We start from the raw sequence: 16217 nt of genomic DNA, 5'->3' as shown, positions 1-16217 counted from the left end.
AGGCAAGTGGCTGGGACTGAAACATGTAGGTGAGGAAAGGAAAGAAGAGGAGGATGTGAGAACTTCCTCAAACTGTTTGCAGTTTCGCTCTTTTGGACACGGTGGTCGTCGCTGGTCAAAATAGAGAAGCTGCTGTTCTGCATTTCATCTGACAAGAAATGACTGTTTACCTGAACTGGCATGATTATATGAGATGTAGCCCACAGCACATACTGTGGACTGAAGCATAGTAAGTAATGTTTATAGTCACATTTTGCTCATTTCTTTATAATCCAGCAATCTTAAGTGCGAGTTATCCCACACAGCGCATTGTACAACATTTTTTCATGTAGTATTTCTATTTTCAGTGAGACTTCTGCAACGAGGAGAAACAATGCTTTATTCTGAGTCATACAGACATATGAAGCCTTTGTCTGGGACACCCACTGTGTCCGTCACTGCTGTTTGATCACAACCTAAAAGAGAGAAGGGGAGAGGTGTTTTCTCTTCCTCTTCCTCTGCTTTGAAAGAGAAGCAGGAGGATAGAGGCAAGCTTTCTGAAACTAGCAGCAATCATTTCTCGCTCGGTATGTGCGAGACGGAGAGAATCGAAATTTAGCATCTAGGCTCATATGCTGTAAAGACATTTGCAGCGATGTTTATAAGGCATTTAGTGAGAAAAAGCATCAAGTTTGTGTATTCAAGCTTTTATTTCAGTATTTATTCATCAGAATCATATTCAGATCACCAACATTGCAATAAAACACAGAAATATCTCCAAAAAAGAGCATGTGCATAAAAAACAATCGAGACATAGAATGTAAAAAAACAAAATTATTTTAGCTTTTTTTTTTCAATTGTGTCTGTCAAAAACATTTTTCATCCAGTTTTTTGCTGACTTTTAGAACAATATCACACAAACAAGAGTAGAGCATGTACAATGGTGTGATCAGTAACACTTAAAATTTTAATATCACAGATTAGATTCTGAGTCAAACCAGAGTTACATATTTAAGCAACATTTCAAAATGATTTGTAAAAAACTAAAACATTAAATATCTGTTTGCATTTTATTTACATCGCACGTTTCCAGCCAAAGCTTCTGTCAGTCACTATTAATGATAATTTGATATGTTTTTTACATGCAATATTCTTCACAGCTTGTATTTATTCTTGATTTTTTTGCTCTGGTAATAAACAACAAGTTCATTCGCTGCTACTCACCACCCTTCCCTAATCAGAGATGTTTGGAAGCATGCATATTGTCGTTGCCCTCCAAAACAACCACTTAGTTTTAAACAAGAAACAATGCTACACATTTAATTATCTTCTGAGTCTTTGACTCACTTTTCTTCATGTTTGTCTTCTTCACCGTTTGACCTGTAAACTCTTTGAGCAATGCGCTCGTATTTGTTTGTCTCTTCCACATCGATGGCCTTGTGAAAGTTATCCAACTTTTCTTTTCTTTGTTTTGGTTCATCTAGCTCTAGCTGATGTGCTTCTTCTTCTTCTGAGTCATATTCATATGACTGTCTACAGACCATTTTTTGGCGGCACACCTGCTCACCTAATTCTGCATCTGATTCATAGGATGTCTCGGACTCCAATAGCTGCACCTTGTTACCTCTGGGAACTTTAGATTGACCTTCTGCTACTGACTCCCTCTCAAACGTCTCATCCTCTAAACTTTCCTGGTACTTCTGCTGTTTCTGTCTCTTGCCTTCCCTCGGTTCACCAGGGGATCCCTGCCTTCTTTCCTCCAGCTCAGGGATGTACTGAGCACCTGCTTCCTCGTGGTGGTCTACTTCAGGGCTGTACTGGCTCCTGTACAAACTCTCCTCATCCTCCTCCTCCTGACAGGAGCTTCCCGGGACGCTCTCACCATCAGACTGGGAGAGACGGAGGCTGGGCAGACCCGGGGGTTTCTGGGAGAGGTCAAACGGTTCCTCTTGGCTGAAGTGGGTGAGGAGGTCCATCGGGGTGGTCAGACAGAAACGCCCTCTTTGCCTAAATACTGAAATCACAGGGAGAAAAAAAAGTTACATTTCACAACAAATTTTACTAAAATACATAAACAATATACATCATCAGCAGTGTGTGCACACTTACGTCTCTCATCCAGGCCTCTGTCCATGACACCATGTTTAACCTTCATATGTCTGGTGAGGTTCCCCTTCAGTGTGAACTTGCTCTGGCAGTATAGGCATTTGAAGGGTTTGCTGTCTGAGTGGAGATGCATGTGGCCCATTAGGTTGTGCATCCTGTTGAATTCTTTCCCACAAAGCTGAAAGAGAAGAGAGAGAATACATGTCCAGATATTAGGAACTCATTAAGACCTCGGGTTTAATTTGACACATTATTAACAGTGATGCATAGGCTATGCATCCTGAATCATTCGCAAGGTTTCTCAGGTAAGTACATTTTAATCTCTTGCTTTTATTTCAAGTCATTAAAAAAAATAAGTGAATATTATGTTAACAACCCATCCAGTTGCCAATTTTCTGGCTTGAAAAGTGAAAAGGCCAAGATATTTTTGTATTAAAATTTACATGTTATCAATACAATGTAAAATTCTGAATTCGAATTTTTGCTACAATTTGAATAATATAAACACGCACAAGCATTAATACCTTACAAACCTTATAAACTATCTGCAATAAAAATAATATTTTAAGCTCATTTGTAACAGCTGCAGTGGTCAGATGAATGGAGTGATTAAAAACAAAGCATATTTCTCAGATTCAAATTCAAAGTGTAAGAATCGAGTATTAAAGGTGATACTCAAGCTTTTCATCAGTGAGTAAACACTGTGTCCACATCCAACAATAACAGGCAAGCCCTAATTACCTGTTATTTTTCTCTCTACCAGATCTCCTTTGTTAGATGACTAATTTTCTCAGATGCTGAGTTGCAGAGTTTACACGTAATCATGAATGAATGCGAAGTCTTTCAGACATGCATACATACACACATTCTTTCTCCCTCCTTCTATAGTTATTTTCCTCATTTCCTCTCTGTCTTCCCCCCTCACACACAAGCAAGGACACACACACACAAGAAAAACAGAAAGAAAAAGACAGAGAGAGAGAGAGAGAGAGAGGAAGCAACACTGAGACAGGGCCAGGAGGAGAACAGGGAAGGGCAACTCCTGTGCTGTCCTTCCTCTGCATTCTTTTTTATAAGGGTGGTCCTTTCCTTCAGGAGGAGAGAGGGACTGTAAACTGTCCAAGAGGACCGTGAGAAAACAGGAAGCTGCCTCCAGCAGCAGAGAAAGCAAGATGAAATCTATTTGCGGGGCTTGTTCTCCGGGGAGGCCAACGGGCCATTGTTAGAGAGGCAGTTTGTGCGGCGATATCCTTCCTATGGACAAGGAGGCTCCCACTCCCATAAGCCTCTCTGCTATCTGGTCATCGTCTCAGTCCTCAAGTTGTACCAAAAACCAAGGTCAAAACAGACAAATTCTTTAACAGCAGCTGCCACTACAAATTACAAGCCTAGTTCCTGGCTGTGATTATCAAGACTTGGTTTGTGTATCTTGCAAAAAGGGAGACACTTGCATTTTAGATGCCTTTATTTACTCCTTATAGTAAAATAACTGAGTATTAAAGGCATAAAATGAAACTGAAATAGCAACCAGACCTGTAGCTAACAATGACCTGCTGCTTCTCATCTTACTACAGTTCGTGCCTTCTACTGATTACCAGTGAAAGTATGTATTTGCTTCATATGTAAATAAATATATATGTTTTACAGCTTGCATTTTTCTAACAGCTGTTTTATGTTTTTAAGGCCCATTTATGATGTCATGATTTGTGTATTGCTGTAAATGTAATAATAAAATAACATTTTGTCCATTACACATGTGTCTAGCTCATTAACTTAGCTTAGCAAGAAGAGTGGAAATAGCTATCCTCACTCTACCCCCCAAAAATGTTCCACATCAAGCCCTTTGCTACATGGGATTACATTTCAGTGTGATAAGATAAATATTAAACTTTATAAGTCACAGTAGATGGATTTTACTGCTTTCAGACATACCTGGCAAACTGTTTTGCTTCATTTTCTCTTTTTGTTGGAGGCTTAAACTGTGGTTTAGTGGTTGCTAACAGCAATTTCATAATGATATCCTACAAATGTGATGTTACACTTTTACCAGTTTGCCCTTTAGAGGAACACTGCTGGAAACTAGCTCAGTCATATGGTGTAGAAACACTGTGGCTCGATTTTGTTGTGATAGGGCAGGAAAGGGCTAGTTTTTTGTCATACTGATAATCCTGTCTTCACTTGGGTTGCCAGTTCTGTGGTTTTCCTGCTGAGGGGAGTGACTTTTTTCTGTGGGTAATTTTTCTATACTTCAGGAAAAAATAAGAGTATCTCTATAATTAAAAAATCTCATTTAAATGAAATAATTGATTCCGACTTCATGGACGCACATATGGACACAAAATGTGCCATACTGACCTCCAACACCTCCAGTTACTAACTGAATACAGAGCAGGTTTTGACAGGCCAGGGAGATGTCATGTCATGTAAGTTAAATTACAAATTTATATTCTTCTTCTCCTATGGACTTTGTCACTCCATAATGAGATCACCTGACAGCGCAGACATGAGTCATACTTACTGAGGCCACTAACGTGCTTTGTCATTCGAACACGTGAACCTTTGGGAAATTTGCTGTACAGAAGGCCAAAAGAAAGAGCCACATCTCACATGCCAAACTCGACCAACCTTGCATTTATAGGGCTTGATGTCCGAGTGGACGATCATGTGAGCCTTTAGAGTCTGTTTCTGGACGAAACTCTTAAAGCACATGTGGCACTGGTAGGCCCGAATGTTGGTGTGGATGAGGACGTGACGCTTCATGTTGGCCAACAGGGTGAATTCACGACCACAGATGCGACACTTGTGCTCCTTCACCCCCTGAAGAACAAGATAACGTGGAAGTAGTGGTGTGAGAAAGACGAGTCATTCTTCTGGTTTGCTTTAGAGAGGCCAGATCGTCCCCTGATAACAAATATGCCAGGCAGTGCCAGTGGAAATGCATTTACATTTATTTACGAAATATAAAATATCTATTTGATGAAACTATCGCTGCTACAGTTGTAAATATAATGGTATAAACAATAAGTTGTGCATTTTAGAGCTTGGGCATGCTAATACAGGACGTGTATAAAGGTGGTTTGTCTAAACTCTAATGCTACTAAAGAATAAAAACTGGATGTTAAGCAGTTAAAAGTAGCTTCAGTCAAAATTCAAGAGGAAACTGCTTCATGGCTGACATTTTTACTATCCAAAATGTAAACTGGGCAAGCTGATAATTCTTGGATGCCATTAAAAAACAAGAGAGAAAAACAACTTTCAAATTTCATTTTTTAATCCTCATAAACCACCTACTTTATGAGTGAGCGTGTGCTGTTTCAGGTGGTGCGACTGGATGAACTCCATCCCACACTCACTGCAGATATACGGTCTGATGTCTTTGTGTTTCATCATGTGGTTCTGAAGCTGACTGGGATACTGGAAAGTCTTCTGGCACTCTGTACACCTGCACACACAGCAACCAACATTTGCAGTTAGCCTGCTGGAATGTCTCAACAATGTGGGAAATGCATATATAAAAATACACTTTTGTGCCAGGAGTTCCACGAATAATTAATATTGCGCAGAAAATCTGAGGCCATAGCCAGCAAGAGGTTAGCCTCATTTAAAATTAAAAAAAAAAAAAAATCTATTTCTTGGAAAGAATTAGTGGATGTCCCCAATGGGTGGAGCTTGAGCTGCTGTGCTAAGCCAACTAACTGCTTACTTTAAACAATAACAAGAATATGAACATAAGAATATGAAAGGAAGGAAATGAGCTCACCTGTACAATGTGGGACCTCGGTGGACGGTCAGGTGCCTCTTTAGCTGTGCCAGTGTGGGGAAGTCTAGACCACACTCCACACATACATTCTCTTGACCTTTTTCATGCTTCAGCTCGTGGGCTCGAAGCTCGCTGGGATAAGCGAAACCTCGACCACACACACTGCAGCTGGAGGTGCAGAAAAAGTGTGAATGAGCAGGAAATCTAGGCATTAAACAGCAGAAACTCTATGCAATATATTGGAATGAGTGGAAATGAAAGTAAAACTGGTGTAAAGCTGGTAAAAAGTAGATTATAAGCCTAATTCTACACAGGAGGCCACTCCACAGGCTGACAAATAGTCCAACTGTATGGAAGTCTAAGGGGAAGGGAACTCAACTGCTAAGGTGATTTGGGTTAGCTTGCGATCGACATCTGTTTGGTTTCACCCCTTATTCATTACCTCCAGCTTCAGAACACCAAGATGGTGACTGCCAAGATACTCAACATCACGATGGCTACCTCTTTGACATATTGTATGTAAAAATAATTTACCTGTATGGCTTCACGTCACTGTGCTGCATCATGTGTCTCTTCAGGTGGCTGGTCTGGGTGAAGGCCTTGTGGCACACCTGGCACTTGTGGGGCCTCATTCCCTGGTGTGTGAGTAGGTGTGTATGCAGGTGGCTCAGCTGCTTAAATAGCTTCCCACACAGGTGACATCCGTGTGGTTTGATGCCGTTGTGACCCAGGATGTGTGTGACCAGGTTATACTTGGATGTGTAGGACTTCTCACACATTCGACACTTCCATCTCTTCTGGTCTCCGCCAACGTCCACATAGTAGCTGTCATCTACGTGAACATTGAGACCGAGCTTCTCAGCGCTGCTCGTACCACTTCGAGGAGCTCCTTCACGGGCGCTATGACTGGGGCGGAGGTCCTCTCTGGGGTAGAAACCACCAGGGGGGTGGTGCATGATAGGGCCAGGCATAAAGAAGGGGTAAGGGAGAAGGCTGTGGTGGAGAGGTGGGAAGTAGGGCGGGTGAAGAAGCAGAGGAGAGGGTGGCCAGATGGGGGAAGGACTGAGTGGCTCCTGTTTTACCTGCACAGGAAAATTCACATCTGGAGGTCTGTGTTGAAGCTGCAGGCTGTTGAGCTCGATCATGCCAGGGATGGGTTTTGGAGATGGAGACGGAAACGGACGAGGTGGGAGGGAAAAGGGAATGTGTGGCAGGTCCACTGTCTTCTTACTGCGGCTTTCTTCTGCCTCTTCTGCCTCCTTCTCAGGAGATTCACCTCCCTCATGGCCATCTACTTTTAAGGGAGTCCTTTTGCGTTTTTGGGATCCTTCTTTGAGGGTGTAACTGGGGCCAAGCATGGGAAAGAAAAGAGGTGGACTAAAAGCACTGTAGGCATCTCTGGTGGGTGATATGCTGGGATATCTAGCTGGAGAAAATTTGGGGGGCTGAATAAAGAGCGGAGCTGGGCTTAGGTAGAAACTGCGCTGAGATGTTTGTCTTAGCTCTTCTCGGAGGGGAGGACTTCTTCGCGGTGAGATGCTTACTCTATCTTTTTCCATCTTCTTTCTGCATGAAAAAGGAAAAGAAGTTGTTAAATATCTCCAGTAACAACAGGGAAGAAAGTATTTAATCAAATCTTTTACTAGAGGGAGTCTGTTAAAACTACTTGTGAGCTTACAAAGCTCACTTGATGATGCAGAAGGCAAGCAAGACATGACATAAAAATAAAGGGCTTTTTAGTTCTTCATATAAAATGTGGATCTTTGAAGTTTTCCTTTTAACTTTTGAGTGAGCCTGACAGTTTCATCATAATCACACAGAAAAACTGAAGCATCAAAAACTATCCCAATACTTTATCCAGTATAAAATGAATTTTCTTTCAGGAATTTACAAGAGTAAAAGTCAGGAATTGACTGGTTTAAAGAAGAGTAACAGTAACACGAAGCAAGTCCTGAAACCAGAACCATCTTCGAGTGATTACATGTATTTTCTTCTGCTGCCTTCAAATAATGTGCATTTAGACTTGCATCTGTTCTGTCCTCGCTATATCTTAGAAACTAACACGAACAACCAGTACTAATATCAATGTCGCCAACCACAGTAGAATGCAAGTCAGCAACATTGGTGTGACATCAGTGATACTTGTAACATTTACAATTGCAGGCACTATGTCTGTCTGTGGTGATGACAAGGGTGATGAGAAAATAGAAATATTTGACTAAACTACATTTAAAATGACAATATTAGTCGAACTACTGACAGAAAGAACGTGTCAGTTTGTTTGTGCAATACATGTGTCATGCATTATATCATACACATACATTTTTTATATATTTCACTTCTGGTCCTTTTAAATAAATATATTAATATGTTCTTCACATGATCCTTTTGTGTTATTATTGGTAGGATCTATTAATATCTATGATGTCTATTAATGTATGTCAGGTTAGAAATTGTTCTGTCATCGTATCGTCTGTGCATTTGAGTTAAATGTACTTTTAACTCAGTTCACAGAATCAAAATCTAGTTGGTTCTGGAATAGTCGCCAATGTTGCTGGGAAAATCAAAAGAGATGTTTGCCTTGAATGCACAGATTGCCTGATATCAAAATAAATTTGAAAGTACAAAGGCTGAACATTTTTAGTTAGTAAGGTGATTACTTTGAAGATTGCTTCTGTTTGAGATTTACCCAGTTAGTATGATGTATTTTTTCAGTGTTACATTTTCCACCCTCTTCTGTTACTATTTCCCCCATCAAGGGCTCAGTTGTAAAACTCTGGTTTCTTGCATTAAAATAGGTATTTTAGCCCTGTTCCCATTATTGACAAGATATCAGTTGTACTATTAGTTGGTGCACATTTGTGTTTTGTTTATCAGGAGATGACAAGTGTATTTCAATTAGCCTGTGAGGAAAATGTTTTTAAAAAATATATATTACATTTGTCCCCAGTATCCACTAGTTTTAAATGTTTCACACATTAACACGTATTTAATGGGACTCTTTATACACTCTTTATAAGAATGACACAATCAGAAATAACTGCTACTGACTACACAAAAAATGCATCCATCTTATCATGCTTTCTTGACATTGATGGGGGAAAACATCATAAAGGTGAAGAAAGGATTTAGCAAAAAACAACGTGGTGCAAAAACAAGCTGGTTAAACCTCAGAAATCTTAAGCAGGAACTCATATCTATGAGGGGCATTGCCATTTTGCAAAATAATACACTGTGAATGACTGGTTTGAAAATCAGTAATATACTTTCCATCATATGCATTTATTTTAATTCTTAATTTGAAAAATAGCAAGTAGCTGTCAAATAAAATCTATACAAATAAGGAAGTAAATAAACTATAAATACCTTACATTTGCTTTCAAGTTCAGTTCTTGCATGTGTTTACTTTCCACCACTGCTTACATATATTTCCAGTTGTAACATTTGGAGAAAGACTTGACAAAAGTGCATCAAATGAAACTGTGTCCTGTTTCTATTTATGACATGAAACCACTTCTCTGAAGATTCCTGAGGAAAGGAATGCAAGCGGACACACACACGCATGCACGGTGTGGCGTTGACACCCACACCTTTCAGGTTTCAACCTGAAACCTTTCACTTCTTCGTTTCTCACAGATCTTCTCCTTGTCTGAAATTAGGAAGTTATCTGTGAGAAGTTCGCCTCTACCTCCTGGCCCCTTTTCGCTTCTCCATCTCTTTTTCTCTGTGCTCGTCATCCTTCTTTCTTTTCTTTTTCTTTTTTGGACTGATAGCCAAAACTTTACTGGAGTTCACTTAAGCAAAATCACAAAACTGCAGTTTGCATCTGTATGATATAGAAATATAGAATAGATGATTGTAATGGATGTAAAGATGAAGATAGTCAGAGGGGAACTATCTTACTTCTGCATGACATTTAAAATAGTGGTGCAGATTAATTCTATTCCTGTTAACACTGTAGTGCTTATCAGTGAGAAACTGCTGAGACCTGTACCAGTCCACTGCTTGCATGACTACAGTTTCCACTTCATGTCTGTCACAGGTTACATACCTGTTGGCTTTTAAAATGTAAACATTTTAAAAATACCCAAGGCTTCAATTTATGAGTATCAAATTTTAAGAAAACACCTGCTACAGTTTCCAGAAATTTAAGGAGACGTCTTACATTTTCTCATTTTTTCTGGCAAAAACTAAAAAAATTGTAGTAACGCAAGTCAAAGAAAAAAATAGCAGAAGCTCGTAATGTGGAGGTTGTAATTCCATCACATTTTGGCATTTTTGCTTGACAAACATTTTAACTGATGAATTGAAAGCAAATGTTGATCTCAAATCAAGGATCAGCTTTCTAAGTATTTCAGCTCAACATCTGCATCCAGCTTTGCATGCATTCTTACAACACAAACGTCATAAAAGCTAATGTGACGATGAAATGAAAACCAGTGAAACTTTGACATTTAAATCCACCTCAACAAATAATTAGCATTTTACTTCTGGAAAAACATTAAAATGACACATTTCTACCAGTAAATTTCCCTTTCTCAGATACATGGATGGAAATTCATAAAAATCAATCTACAGGAATAAAAAAAACAACAACAACAACAAGATGCCAAATGCAAAAACTGGATTTTTCTGCCTCTTTCCAGGATTTTCAAAGAGCCCTAGACGCCTGCTGAAGTTTTGGGTCTCTCCTGGACATTGTCCTGCTCTTTTATCCTCTTCACTACTCTTAGTTAAGTTGCTCTGTGCAGAGACCCCAGCCTGTCCTCGCCACACCACGCATTCCAAACAATCCATTAGACCCGAAGCCCCTCCTCATGTGCCAGTCAGTGCCATGTAAGTGTGTGCTGTGTGCGGTTGCAGCATATGTCTGCGTGTGTAACTTACCAGTTGAGTGTAGCAGAGTGTGTGTGTGTGTGTGTGTGTATTTTCTCTGTGATGCTGGGGCTGAAGTGCTGCTGCAGTAGCTGCTGCTGTACCTGTGCCTCTCTTCTCTCCCTCCTGCTCGCACTGCAACTCTCCTGACAATGAGCCGCCTGTCCACGGATAGCATTTGAACTGACTTAAGAAAGAGAACAGGAACAATCACTTTGTTCTCATTTTTCAGATGAGTACCTTCGGAGAGAAGGAAGGAAGGGAGGGGAGAGGAAGTCAACAAGCCTAGTGCCTTCCTGCAGAAAAATAAGGAAACACTAGATAGACATCTCTATTTCTCTATGAAATAGGGATTTGCATAGCCTTTGGAGGAATGTGGGGAGGAGGGTGCTGATGTTTCACTTGAAAACAGCACAATTTCTAGGTTTAATAGCTGCAAAGTGACATATCATGATGGAAGATAGCAATGCTTTCCATTAATCCAGCTCAATGAGATGTATCTTAAAACTGGCTGTTTTCATATTTATAAGCAAATAAGTATCTTTTTTTAAATAGATAAAATAGAACATTTCTTGAGCTTGTGAAATAAATATTGTCAAAGGTTCTTGATTGTTATGTACATGTTCATCACAGATTGCCAGGGAGACACTGCAATGTGTAATATATCACATTACAGGAGAAAAAACATGTGAGACATGATGTGTTTTATTTTCTTTTTTCTTTTGAAATTGTATTTTTTCATGCATTGTGTGTGTTGCTCTGGTAATCAATTGCAGGATCACCTTAATCAGTTTTCCCATTATTTTCTCCACTTCCCACAAAACACGTGGCAGATGGAAACAGCAGCAATGAAAAATGTACAAATAGATGACATGCGTCAGCACAGCCACTAGGAGGCAGGAGTGGCCTATCTGTCTACAGTGCCACTTTATTGTCCTGTTTGTCATCATATAGCGTTTGTAGCTACCTGTCTCTGGTTGTGAAATCTGAGTAAATTAACATCCCACGCGTCTCTGTTGGCACAGAAGTTTTTGAACAATGACGATGTTAGCCGCTTTTTAATTGAGATGAGGTGGCAGTTAGTAAATCAGGAGGGAGCTGCAGTAATTGAGCTCATATCATTGAAACGGTGAAACTGTCTTTTATGAGATGTGGCCAATCATTAGCTGTGTTAATTAGCTCATGAGACCAATTAACCTCGGCCCTGGACAATGTGTGCATCAATTCCTCTGAGGAATTAAGGACTTTATTAATAGAAAGGGAAATTTTCAGGTGTGCATATGTGTGTATATACGTTTGTGGGTATGTGTGTTTCTTGCTTTGTTGTCGAGTTTGTTTACAAGCTCTGCAAGAAGCATTGCTTACCGACATGGTGGCTCAGCAGGCCAGAAATGTTCTGTCAACCTTTAAAACCAGCTTTTTCACTCTCTCCTGACCTCCCAGGGGTAGTAATAAAAAGTTGAATCCTTAAAATTAACTTTTTTTTGTTCTTTAAAAAAAAATTAAACTGGTGCTACCCTCTTGTCCCGTCCTGCTTTGAATAATTTCATCGCTGCCTGCTCTTCTTGACCTCTCTGACTTTCCTAACATCTCTAACATGCACGGTCACGCAGCAGGAGCCCTTAACTAATGATCTCCAATAGGAAGAAGCAAACCAGGCCACACAATTACCAGGCCCTTTGACCTGGCCCACACAGTGGTCAGCTTCATCTGCTAAGGTGATTAAAAAGGCCTCATTAAGGATTTCTAAGTGGCTTTTAAGTTTCTGTGTCACTCTCAAAAGGTGCTTTGGAAGTATATAAGACACACCAGCAACACCGTATGAGACAGAGAAGTCAGCAGTCATCCAAGAGCAACCTAAAGAGGAACTTGAGCTAACAAGTGTGTACATTTGCTCTCCGTGAAGCGTGGATTTTGTGGTCAGCCTTACTAAGTGTTTTTTTCTCTGTTTTTCTCTTCCATTCTTAGCAGAAATGACCGGAGCTGCTGTGTCTGTGTGCCTGCTTTTTCTCCTGTCTGTATGTTCAGCGTGTTACATCTCCAACTGCCCTATCGGAGGAAAAAGGTCCATAATGGATGCACCACTGCGCAAGGTAAGCTCAATCAGTCAGTCAATAGGTCTTTAACTTTGCAGCTTTTGAAGCTTCTGACAATATTATTAGCAAACTGGCACATGTTTCTCTTCATTCATTTATTCAGATAATGCAAAGCCTAAAGAGAGATTTAGGTGACATGCGTGTGAAAAACTTGGGTCAGGGGCCAAAACCATCAGAAAGAAAATACAAACTGAGAAAGCCTAAAAATGCTTTATAAGGTAGTAAATTATGGTGACGTTCAAAGCAACACCAAAAATAATCATCTGTTTCAACCTCTAGTGCATGTCGTGTGGCCCCGGAGACAGAGGCCGCTGCTTCGGGCCAAGTATCTGCTGCGGGGAAGGTCTTGGTTGCCTGCTCGGCTCCCCGGAAACAGCTCACTGTGTGGAGGAGAACTACCTGCTCACCCCCTGCCAGGCAGGAGGACGACCCTGTGGTTCTGAAGGAGGACGCTGTGCTGCTTCAGGACTCTGCTGTGATGCAGGTCAGAAAATCCTGATGTAAATATAAGCAGTAGTAAAAGGAGTATTTTAGTCCTTTATTGAAGTAATTAATACCACTACTATTTGCAGAATAATCCTGCAAACTAAAGCAAATAGCAGAGAAGTACTATATTAGCAATATTTGCTTAAAGTAAAAGACAGCAAAGTTTATAGTTTAAGCTGATCAGTCAAGCGGATTGTAATTATTATATTTACAGCTGGGTGGCTTGTTCTGTGTAAGCATACATCCTATTTTATAAGCTAATTACATCTGACTTGATAAAGGCACAGTATCTAGAGTAAACAACATGAAGTAAAAAGTATAAATTTTCCTCTAAAATGTAGTGAAGTACAATTACAAAGTGCTATAACATTGAAAAACTTTAGTGGGGGTTATCAGGTACAAGCACTTGATTGATTCATGAAATTGTGCAGTCTCTATTCCGGTCCAAGGTTCAGCATAGCTAAACCTGCAGAAGTCAAAGATTCTCTAGTGTAAACATGATGACTTTCATCCAAACCTGAAGTTGTAATCATTGTTGTTTTTTTGTTGTTTTATATAATGTAAGGAATAATGCAAGAATTATAAATCTTATTCCTAATAGAGCTCTGCATGCTTTAGTATACTACTTTGGTCATGATGATTTACCTAATTTACCCTACCCTGCTCTTTAAGGGTCCATGAATACAGGTCACAAAGACTGATAACAACAGATCATAAAGTGTAGACGATGACCATTTTTGGTAATAACTCCTTCTGATTTGTTCTTAACCCTGCCTCAGAGAGCTGCACCACAGATCAATCCTGCCTTATCGAGGAGGAAGGAGATGAACAAACCAGCCAGTTCGATGGCAGCGACCCCGGTGACATCATCCTCAGGCTCCTGCATTTGGCTGGCCACAGTTCTCCTCATCGAGTCCACCAATGAGCTGCTCTTGACGTCAAGGTCTCACTGCAAGCTCTCGAGCTGTAGGGATTAAATGGGACTTGTAGTTCACATAGTTGTGTTTTTATGTTTGTTGTCATGATGCTGGTTTTGCTCTTTTCCCCTGCAGTACTTCTGTAGAGTGCCTTTGTCAATATAGCCTATTTTTATGTATGAAATTAGGGGTGAATACTTGTTGTGGTCATCCTGTTATCTGCATGTTGAAATAAAGTTTGAAGAGAGTATAAAGTGCTGTCGTTTTCCCTGACCTGATTAAGTCTTGTGTGTAAAATTACAGTATTTCAAACCTTCCAAATACTTTTCCTTATAAGACAGCTTGAACCGTATTAGGGCATTGTGTTTGGCAAACAAATATACAAAGCCCACAAGAGTCTTTATCTTTCAGATAATCCTCCAAAGTATCTCTGGCAAATTCAAATGATCCCCACATGATGGTGTGTGTGTGTTTTTGTGGCAACTCTGGTGACACAATATCCCTGTTGCAACAGTTGGGACTATTATCTCATAGGCTGTTCACCTTTGATCCAATTTTGTTTCGGTTAACTTTGCAGTCAGTCCACTTTGGTTCTCTGTGTCCTTCTATGGGCATGCATAGAAGGGCACAGAGCATGCAACAAAGCAGTAAACAAATAAACACAGCATGCTGAAGACTTTTGTCTTTTATCTCTCTGCCCGCCCATCTTTTGCGAGCAAGCTGGAAGTAGTGAAGTAGGGACTTTCCTTAATTTCAGGCACCTGAGGTTAAAGATTGATCCGCTGTAGCTTGAGAATATAAAAGAGGCAGATACTCGCCTCTTTCTTTACCTTCACTGCCTGCCAACATGTCTTTCTCTGGAAAATACCAGCTTGAGTCTCGGGAGAACTTCGAGCCTTTCATGAAGGCTGTTGGTAAGAGTTGTGCAAAACTAATAAGCTTCCTGCACTGAATGAACTGAAATAACAATTTATCTGACCAATGCTTTCCAAACTTTTTGCTTTCTGCCACAGGTTTGTCTGATGAGATCATTCAGAAAATCAAAGATCTTAAGAGCACCTCTGAGATCGAGGAGAATGGTGACACCTTCAAAGTGACATTCACAACTGGCACAAATGCCATCGTCAGCAATTTCACTATCGGACAGGAGGCTGAACTACTGTCACCCACTGGAGAGAAAGTCAAGGTAAGCCAAGATACTTAACTTAATTCTACAGGAAACACAATTATGACAACTAAAACACTTATAACGCATTTGGTCTGCATTAAATGTTATAGTTGATCACTGAGCTTAATCTTCATTTATCATGCTTGTTGAAGGGAGTGGTTCAGCGTGAAGGCAATAAGCTGAAGACCACCCTGAAGAACATTCTGTCTGTCACGGAACTGGTGGATGCAAACACACTCGTTTCAGTAAGTAGTTTTTCTGACTTTCTTTTCTTTAAAGTCTTCCTTGTTGATTAACTAGCTGGTATTTAATGCATTTTGTTCTTCTCCTTGTAGACACTGACTCTTGGAAACATTGTACACAAGACGACAAGCAAACGCATGTAACTTTCTATACATGATAATAAAAGGAGGGTGAAAAAAAGCAACTGTGTCATGGTTTGACTTGTATGTGTTCAGCAGGCTGTTGTTAAATGCTTCATTTGGGTTTACACTGAACAAGCTCCAGTTCCTCAGCTGGTTTAAAAAATACTCCCAACTAGTTAATTTGGGGGCTTTTGGTTTCAGAAATTTCGCTTGCTTGTGGGTTTTAATAAAAAAAAAATTAAAAAAAACTTTATTTAAACAAATATAAGCAGTAACATGGTAACGGTAATAGGTTCCCAGTTGAAAAAGGTAAACAAAGTGTGGGGAATACATAATACCAAGAGGTGAAGTGGAAAAATCAAAGGAAAAAAAATAACATAATAACCTGAAATTGACAAGAACAGTCAAAAATTAGTTTAAACCTTTACAAAAAATCCTGTGCAGAAAACGTATTTCGTTTAATTG

The 16217-nt window shown here is 39.9% G+C and overlaps 3 protein-coding genes across 6 annotated transcripts; 2 read left to right on the top strand and 1 right to left on the bottom strand.

The window, feature by feature from the left end:
* Nucleotides 1–726: 726 nt before the first annotated feature.
* znf366 (zinc finger protein 366) lies at nt 727–10908 on the bottom strand. Of its 3 annotated transcripts, none has more exons than XM_085425881.1 (7): nt 10825–10908; nt 6380–7411; nt 5846–6013; nt 5377–5527; nt 4711–4902; nt 2089–2263; nt 727–1993 (listed from the first exon to the last, which is right to left on the bottom strand). In XM_085425881.1, the coding sequence occupies exons 1-7, from the start codon at nt 10896–10898 to the stop codon at nt 1323–1325; spliced, it is 2463 nt and encodes an 820-aa protein (XP_085282007.1). In that variant the 5' UTR covers nt 10899–10908; the 3' UTR covers nt 727–1322. The 3 variants fall into 3 exon arrangements, with proteins under 3 accessions (XP_085282007.1, XP_085282009.1, XP_085282008.1); XM_085425883.1 differs by having other exon boundaries at nt 9217–10875; XM_085425882.1 differs by having other exon boundaries at nt 10733–10863.
* A 1587-nt stretch (nt 10909–12495) lies between these two features.
* On the top strand, nt 12496–14227 carry LOC146657642 (isotocin-neurophysin IT 1). 2 transcript variants are annotated; one of them, XM_085425897.1, is made up of 4 exons: nt 12496–12601; nt 12689–12813; nt 13096–13300; nt 14082–14227. In XM_085425897.1, the coding sequence occupies exons 2-4, from the start codon at nt 12694–12696 to the stop codon at nt 14225–14227; spliced, it is 471 nt and encodes a 156-aa protein (XP_085282023.1). In that variant the 5' UTR covers nt 12496–12601; nt 12689–12693. The 2 variants fall into 2 exon arrangements, with proteins under 2 accessions (XP_085282023.1, XP_085282024.1); XM_085425898.1 differs by having other exon boundaries at nt 12499–12601; nt 12692–12813.
* A 581-nt stretch (nt 14228–14808) lies between these two features.
* On the top strand, nt 14809–15810 carry LOC146657641 (fatty acid-binding protein, liver-type-like). The gene is made up of 4 exons (XM_085425901.1): nt 14809–15133; nt 15233–15405; nt 15540–15632; nt 15723–15810. Exons 1-4 carry the CDS (start codon nt 15067–15069, stop codon nt 15771–15773), a joined length of 384 nt encoding a protein of 127 aa, XP_085282027.1. The 5' UTR covers nt 14809–15066; the 3' UTR covers nt 15774–15810.
* Nucleotides 15811–16217: the final 407 nt, after the last annotated feature.

Source organism: Rhamphochromis longiceps, linkage group LG12 (genome assembly GCF_057381845.1).
Source record: "Rhamphochromis longiceps isolate RC_006_pf linkage group LG12, R_longiceps_female_GT1.1, whole genome shotgun sequence".
Lineage (NCBI taxonomy): Eukaryota > Metazoa > Chordata > Actinopteri > Cichliformes > Cichlidae > Rhamphochromis > Rhamphochromis longiceps.
The sequence above is the reverse complement of the archived record's forward strand: the minus strand, read 5'-3'. Positions and strand labels throughout refer to the sequence as shown.

Excerpts from the sequence above, each read along its gene's own strand:
- LOC146657641 (XM_085425901.1), top strand. The coding sequence starts at position 15,067 with ATGTCTTTCTCTGGAAAATACCAGCTTGAGTCTCGGGAGAACTTCGAG. Across the intron at positions 15,134-15,232 it reads GCCTTTCATGAAGGCTGTTG|GTTTGTCTGATGAGATCATT; the intron begins GTAAGAGTTGTG and ends TTTCTGCCACAG. Across the intron at positions 15,633-15,722 it reads ATGCAAACACACTCGTTTCA|ACACTGACTCTTGGAAACAT; the intron begins GTAAGTAGTTTT and ends TTCTCCTTGTAG.
- LOC146657642 (XM_085425897.1), top strand. The coding sequence starts at position 12,694 with ATGACCGGAGCTGCTGTGTCTGTGTGCCTGCTTTTTCTCCTGTCTGTA. Across the intron at positions 12,814-13,095 it reads TGGATGCACCACTGCGCAAG|TGCATGTCGTGTGGCCCCGG; the intron begins GTAAGCTCAATC and ends TTCAACCTCTAG. Across the intron at positions 13,301-14,081 it reads AGGACTCTGCTGTGATGCAG|AGAGCTGCACCACAGATCAA; the intron begins GTCAGAAAATCC and ends ACCCTGCCTCAG.
- znf366 (XM_085425881.1), bottom strand. The coding sequence starts at position 10,898 with ATGCTATCCGTGGACAGGCGGCTCATTGTCAGGAGAGTTGCAGTGCGA. Across the intron at positions 7,412-10,824 it reads GGGAGAGAAGAGAGGCACAG|AAAGAAGATGGAAAAAGATA; the intron begins GTACAGCAGCAG and ends TTTTTCATGCAG. Across the intron at positions 4,903-5,376 it reads AGCACACGCTCACTCATAAA|GGGGTGAAGGAGCACAAGTG; the intron begins GTAGGTGGTTTA and ends CTTGTTCTTCAG.